Genomic DNA, 6,835 nt, shown 5'->3' with positions numbered 1-6,835 from the left:
CTGCTGTGGCGGCGCCTGCTGCAGCAGCACATTTCGCAGCTCCTGCTTCTGTAGATGCCACTCTGGTACATCAGCTTCTTGTCCTGCTGCTGCTGCTGCTGCTGCTGCTGGCGGGTTGCTGTTCCCACAGAAACTGAAGCAGAGAGAAGGCTCTGCTGCTGCTGCTGCTGCTCCCGCATCAGCTGCTGCTGCTGCAGCGCGAGTCGGATCTGCAAAGCTAAAGAAAAGAGACGGATCTCCCGGGATTGCCACTGTTGCTGCTGCTGAAGCTGTTGTTGCTGCTGGAGCTGCTACTGCTGCTGTTGCTGCTGCTGCTGCTGGAGCTGCTGCTGCTGGAGCTGCTGCTGCTGCTGCTGCTGCTGCTGGAGGGCAGCTCGCGCGCTGGGGGGGACTGAGGGGCTCCTCCAAAAGTGAGAGGGCCTTTGCTTCGCAGCTGCTGCTGCTCGTCTCTGCTGCTGCTCTGCTGCTGCTGCTGCTGCTGCACCTGCTGTCTCTGCTGCTGCGGCTGCTGCTCCCGCAGCAGCAGGAGCAGCAGAAGCCGCAGCAGCAGGAGACTGGCGCGGCAGCCAGCTTGCTGCTTCTCTAACTACGGGAAACTCTGCTGCTGCCGCTGCAGTTTCGATGTCTGCTGCAGCAGCTGCAGCTGCTTGCTGCTGCTGCTGCTGCTGCTGCTGCTGCTCAGCAGCTGGGGCTGCCCGCCGCAGCCGAATAAAACGTGGAAGTGGAGAGTTTGTTGCAGCAGCAGCAGGAGGGACAGCAGCAGCAGCAGCAGCAGCAGCAGCAATAGCTGGAGTGTCATCTACCTGGCTGTCGTTGCTGCCACTGCTGCTGTTGCTGCTGCTGCTGAGACCCAAGGGATTTGTACTACAAGGAGATTCTCTTGCAGCAGCATCTGCTGCTGCTGCCCTTGTTGCTGCCACCTCATTTGCTGCTGCTGTTGCTGCTGCTGCCTCCAGCAGCACGCCTCCCGTTGCAGTGGTTGAGCAGCTGCCAACTGAGTCTCTTGCGTATGCAGTATCAATAGCAGCAGCAGCAGCAGCTGCTGCTGCTGCTGCTGCTGCAGTATTGCAGGATTGCTTCAGCTGCTGCTGCGCTGCTGCTCTGCAGGTGGTGTCAGTACACTCCACGCTGCCTGCTGCTGCTGCAGGCCGACCCAGCGGCTTCTGCTGCTGTTGCTGCTGCTGTTTGCGTTCCTTTTGCTGCAGCAGCAGCTGCTGCTCTTCTGCTGCTGTTGCTGCTGCTGTTTGCGTTCCTTTTGCTGCAGCAGCAGCTGCTGCTGTTGTTGCTGCTGCAGCTGCTGCTGCTCCATTTCCGAGATGCTGGCATGCATGCGGAAAGTCATGGCCTTGCGGAGACTGCTGCTGCTGCTGCAGCTGCTTGCATATCTGCTGCTGCTGCTGCTGCAACTGCTCGCGTACCTGCTGCCGCTGCTGCTGCTGCTGCTGCTGCAGGTATCCTCACAAATAATGCGCGTATGAAGAACGCGGCTTACTAAAGAGAGGCCAGGGGCTGCTGCTGCTGCTGCTGCTCCTGCTGCTGCTGCTGCTGCTGCTGCTGTCCCCGCCTTAGTTGCTGCTTCTGCCGTTGCTACTGTTACTTTTGCAGTTGCTGTTGCTGCTGCTGCTGCAGCTGTCAGGTCCCCTGCTGCTGCAGGAATGGCAGTCACCGGCGCTTCCTCAGCAGCAGCAGCAGCAACAGCCCTAGTAGCAGCAGCAGCAGCAGTAACAGCAGCAGTGGCAGCAGCAGCAGAGCCACTTGGTGCACCACCTTTTGAAAGAGATGCTGCAGCAGGTAGCGGTGCTTTTGCTGCTTCCGTTGTGTCATTTGTCGCAGCTTCTGCTGCTGTTCCGGCTGCTGCTGCTCCAACTGCTGCTGCTTCTGCTGCTGCTCCAGCGGCAGCAGCAGCAGCTGCTGCTGCCCCATCTGCTGCTAGTGGGACTTGTGCTGCAGCCGCTGCTGCTCCTGTCACACGGGGCAGCAGCTGTTCGCCGCATGGCTCTGCCCGCTGCAGCAGTTGCGGCTGCTGCTGCTCGTGCAGTGTTTGCTGCTGCTGCTGCTGCTGCTGCTTCACTTCCTGCTGCTGCTGCTGCTGTTGCTGCTGCATGCGGTAACTCGCATAGGCTTTGATCGTAGTGACTCCCACCCAGGGAAGGTGCTCGACTGTGCGGCAGCTGATGATGCTGCTGCTGCTGCTGCGGCTGCTGCGGCTGCTGCTGCTGAATTCGCTGCAGGCGTCGCTCGCCCTGCTGCAGCAGCTCAATGCGGGCAAGCCTGCTGCTGCTACAGCTGCAGCAGCAGCAGCTGCTGCTGCTGCTGCGAGGGAATGCTGTAGAGAAGAGTCCTGCCCTTGCTGCTGCTGCTCCTGTATACTAGAGTTGGCAGCACTGCAGCAGCCCGTGCAATTGTTGCTGCTGCTGCTGACGAACGAATCGCTGCTAAATACATACTGCCGCTGCTGCTGCTGCTGCTGCTGCTGCTGCTGCGGTTCTTGATGCTGCTGCTGCAGATGCAGATGCAGATGCTGCTGCTGCTGCAGCTGCAGGTGCTGCTGCTGCTGCAGGTGCAGGTGCTGCTGGAGTTGCTGCTGCTGCTGAACCTTCAGATCTGTCTTGGCCAGCTTGCCCCCGAAGTCAATGTCTTGGTGTCGCTCAAATTCGTGCTGCAGTGCAATGCTGTGCTGATGCTGCTGATGCTGGAGCAGGTGCTGCTGCTGCTGCTGCTGCAGCAGGAGCGGACCCCAGGCAGCACAAGCCCGCGGCATTTTCAACAGCAGCAGCAGCAGCAGCAGCTACTGCTACAGTTTGCTGCTTCTTGTGGCTGCTAAGTCTTCTGTTCCACCAGTGAGAGCAATGCTAGTGTTGCTGCTGCTGCAACGACCCCACCCCTAGCCACCACCCCTACAGCGACACCGCTGCTGCTGTTGTTGCTGCTGCTGCAGCAAAAACTAAATGTAACCCTTAAATACTCCGCTTATTGCGTCTCAAAGAGCTGGACAACTGGTGCTGCTGCTTGGCTTCTTTGTCTGTTGATGCCGCTGCTGCTGCTGCTGCCGATTGGCTGCAGCCGAACAGCCCCACCTGTTACGAACTTGCTGCTGCTGCTGCTCAAACCAGCAGCAATAGCAGCAACAAAAAAGCTAAATTTCTATAAATTAAAGCCCGTGCTAGGTTGTTGTCTCTCTTTGCAGCTAATTGACTCTAAGTTCCCCGGCTCCTGCCGCTGCCGCTGCTGCTGCTGCTGCTGCTGCTGCTGCGACTGCTGGTCACCGTGTCTGAGCCGTGTGCGACAGCCGCAGCAGCTGCTAGCAACACCTGGCGTCAGCTCGTGCTGCAGCTTATCTGCTGCGCAACATGCTGCGGGATTAGCAGCAGCGAGCTATAATGGGGCCTCCTGGGACCAGCAGCTGCGGCAGCTGCAGCAGCAGCGGCAGCTGCAGCAGCAGCAGCTGCTGCAGCAGCAGGAATTACCTAGTGCCGCTGCTGGCTGTATTCGGTGGCGCAGCTGTCATTCGCTATGTGCTGCACATTAGCCTAGCTGCGCCCAGCAGTTTGCTGCTGCTGTACAGCAGCAGCAGCAACAGCAGCAGCAGCTTCACCGAGGCAATCGCAAGGGAAGAAGTGGGGCTCTCTCCTTTTGCTGCTGGGCTGTACACTCACCTGCCACCAGTGTTTGCGCTTTTAAAGACACTCACTGGCTGCAGCAGCAGCAGCAGCAGCAGCAGCAGCAGCAGAAAAGGTAGCAGCAGCTGTGAATTCAAACTTTTCCTGCTGCATTTGCTCGTCGACCTAGCAATTGCTGCGGCTCTTGCTGCAGCAGCAGCTTTGCTGCAGCAGCAGGATGCGGAGTCGTTGCAAGAGCCGGAGCAGCTGGAGCAGCAGCACCAGCAGCAGCTGCAGCAGGGACTGCAGCAGCAACGGCCTGCTGCGTTGATAGAGGAGCAGCAGAAAGAGCAGCAGCAGCAGCAGCAGCAGCAGCAGCAGCAGCAGCAGCAGCAGCAGCAGCAAATAGTCAATGGTGGCCTCTTCTCGACGCGTTTTATAACCCCTTTTCTTGCTGCTGCTTTCTTCCTTTTCCACCCATACACCGTCAGTCAGTTCTGCTGCTGCTGCAGCTGACTGTCAGTCAGTTCTGCTGCTGCTGCAGCTGCTGCTGCAGCAGCTGCTGCAGCGGCTGCTGGACCCTGTCCATGCTGCTGCTGCTGGTGCTGTAGCAGCACGTTCCCATGCTGCTCATCGCCTGCAGCTGCTGTTGCTGCTGCTTCTTTTGTCCGGTGTCTTGCTGCTGCTGCTGCTGTTGATGGCTGTTTCTGCTGCTGCGTCTGCTGCTGCAGTTGGTCGGGGCCCTTGCTGTGTCTATGCACCAAGTGCCGCTGCTGCTTCTTGCTGCTGCCATCGTAGCAGCTGCTGCTGCATCAAGGGCAGCAGCAGCAGCACACGCAGCAGCAGCAGCGGCTAAAACGGCACCGAAGACGACAGCACCCGAGCAGCAGCAGCAGCAGCAGCAGCAGCAGCAGCAGGGGCTGCAGCAGCAGGCGCAGCGTTGTCGCAGCGCATGTCAACTGCGGCTGCAAAGCCTGCTGCTGCGGCTTTGCTGCTGCTGCTGCTTTGCGCTGCTGCTGCTGCTGGGCCCCCCGCAAGCATTTGCTGCTGCATTTGCTGTCGCAGCTGTTTCGAAACATGGGCTTCTTCCTATGCCCCGTAAACCCTAAACCCTAAACCCTTAACCCTAAACCCTAAACCCTAAACCCTTAACCCTTAACCCTAAACCCTAAACCCTTAACCCTTTTTGTTCTGCTGCAAGGAGGGCGGGCTTGACGTGAGCAGCAAATTAAATAATAGGTTTAAGGGAAGCAGCAGCTAGGGTTGGGGTTTAGGGTTTGGGGTTTGTGGCTGCAGCAGCAAAAGCAGCAGCAGCAAGTGCTGCTGCAGCAGTGGGGCGCGGGTTTGTCTTCCTTGTGGGGACAACAGCAGCAGCAGCATGCATCCTGTGCGCGGTTGCTGCTGCAGCAAAGTGGGATATGGTAAGCACAGCAGCAGCAGCAGCTGCTGCTGCACAGTAGCAGCAGCAGCAGCAACTGCTGCTGCTGCATGCTGGCAGAAGCAGCAGCAGCTGCTGCAGCAGCAGCAAAGATTACTTTGCTGCGACTTTGCGCAGCATTTTCTGAGGGCTTGCTTCGCCCCACAGTGGCAGCTGGAGCCCATAGAGCCGGGCATGGGGGTTTCCTGGTACCTCCTCACCCTGGTAAACCCTAAACCCTAAACCCTAAACCCTAAACCCTAGCTGCAGATTACGGCCAAGCAGCAACCCGCAGCTGATTTCCTGAGCCCTGGCCAAGCCCCGGGCTTTCCTCCAACCCTATGGAGGCCTTTGTCCGTCGGCCCAAAACTTGTCCCTAAACCCTAAACCCTAAACCCTAAACCCTCGTGCTGCTGTGGGAGATTTTCAGGTCTTTGATCGCTACCGTTCCATCTACGTGTTTGCCTTCCAGGTGCGGGTTGGAATTTAGGGTTTAGGGTTTAGGGTTTAGGGTTTGGGCTCGCGGGTTTGTTTCATTGGGGTGAATAGCCCCTCTCACGCTGCACCCAGATTCACGCCTAGGGTTTAGGGTTTAGGGTTTAGGGTTTAGGGTTTAGGGTTTGGCTCTGCTCAGGCTCTTTCGTTCGTGCTAGCAGTGCCTCTTGCGCTAGGGTTTGTGGGAAACCCTCTGGCTCACTGCCAGGCAGTTGTTGCGGTGAATGTTTGGTTCTAAACCCTAGCTCTAAACCCTAAACCCTAATTCCAAACCCTAAACCCTAAACCCTAATTCTGACCTCAAGGCCCAGCACGCAGCCTCAAGCTGTAGCCCTAGCTACCAACCCCAGCTGTAAACCTGAAAATTGCTTCAAAACCCTAAACCCTAGCGCTTAGCTCTAAAGGGTTTTTCTAAACCCTAAACCCTAGGGTTTAGGGTTTGTGTGCTGCTTCTTCAGTTGATGGTCCTTTTCCAGCAGAGCCCGAGCCTTACGGACTTTGCCTTCCTCCAGGTACTCCCTGCTGCTGCTGTTGCTGCTGCTGCTCTCGCTGCTGCTGCTGCTGCTATCGCTGCTGCTGCTGTCGCTGCTGCTCTCGCTGCTGCTGCTTCCGCTGCTGCTGCTGCTGCTGCTGCTGCAGCTTCTGACTCTTAGTGGTATTGTGTTTTAGGTTTTGCTGGCTTTTCACTGGCGGAGTCTTTACCAGCGTGTCGCCTTTTCAAAGCTAGTAAAGCCCTCATATCACCTGCTGCTGCTGCTGCTGCTGCTGCTGCATGCAATGTTACTGCTGCCGCATGCAGTGTTGCTGCTGCCGCATGCACTGCTGTTGCTGCCGCTGCTTCTACTGCCGCACGCACTGCTGCTGCTGCTGCTGCATGGACTGCTGCTATTGCGTGGACTGCTGCTGCTGCATGGACTGCTGCTGCTGCATGGACTGCTGCTGCTGCATGGACTGCTGCTGCTGCGTGCACCGCTGCTGCTGCAGGTCGGGCTAACGGTCTTAGTTGCTGCTTTAATTCCAATTGGGTTTTCCCTGTGGATAGACAGGGGATCTTCTCCCCCCAACGTCGCCTACGCGCTGCAGTCGCTGCACCATATGTTCACATGTAAGCAGCAGCAACAGCAGCAGCAGCAGCAACAGCAGCAGCAGCAACAGCAGCAGCAGCAACAGCAGCAGCAGGAGTAACAGTAGCGCAGCTGTAGGAGCAGCAGCAGCACTAGGAGAAGCAGCAGCACTAGCAGCAGCAACTAGACTTGTTGACAGGTCCCAACACAGTCCACGCGCTGCAGCCGCTGCACTGCACATGGGCACTGGAGCAGCAGCT

The 6,835-nt window shown here is 58.0% G+C and overlaps 2 protein-coding genes across 2 annotated transcripts; one reads left to right on the top strand and one right to left on the bottom strand.

The window, feature by feature from the left end:
- Positions 1 to 290: 290 nt before the first annotated feature.
- Positions 291 to 2,761, bottom strand: ENH_00011460 (hypothetical protein, conserved; the record flags this gene model as incomplete). The annotated part of the gene is made up of 2 exons (XM_013584208.1): positions 291 to 1,445; positions 1,493 to 2,761. 2 exons carry the CDS (start codon positions 2,759 to 2,761, stop codon positions 291 to 293), a joined length of 2,424 nt encoding a protein of 807 aa, XP_013439662.1.
- A 619-nt stretch (positions 2,762 to 3,380) lies between these two features.
- Positions 3,381 to 6,164, top strand: ENH_00011450 (hypothetical protein; the record flags this gene model as incomplete). The annotated part of the gene is made up of 7 exons (XM_013584207.1): positions 3,381 to 4,085; positions 4,331 to 4,553; positions 4,896 to 5,020; positions 5,155 to 5,241; positions 5,447 to 5,488; positions 5,651 to 5,731; positions 5,970 to 6,164. The coding sequence occupies 7 exons, from the start codon at positions 3,381 to 3,383 to the stop codon at positions 6,162 to 6,164; spliced, it is 1,458 nt and encodes a 485-aa protein (XP_013439661.1).
- Between the last annotated feature and the right edge of the window lie 671 nt (positions 6,165 to 6,835).

The sequence above is a fragment of the Eimeria necatrix genome, genomic scaffold, assembly GCF_000499385.1.
Source record: "Eimeria necatrix Houghton genomic scaffold, Enh_scaff1354, whole genome shotgun sequence".
NCBI lineage: Eukaryota > Apicomplexa > Conoidasida > Eucoccidiorida > Eimeriidae > Eimeria > Eimeria necatrix.
Note: the sequence above shows the minus strand (reverse complement) of the source record. Positions and strands in the feature narration are given on the sequence as shown.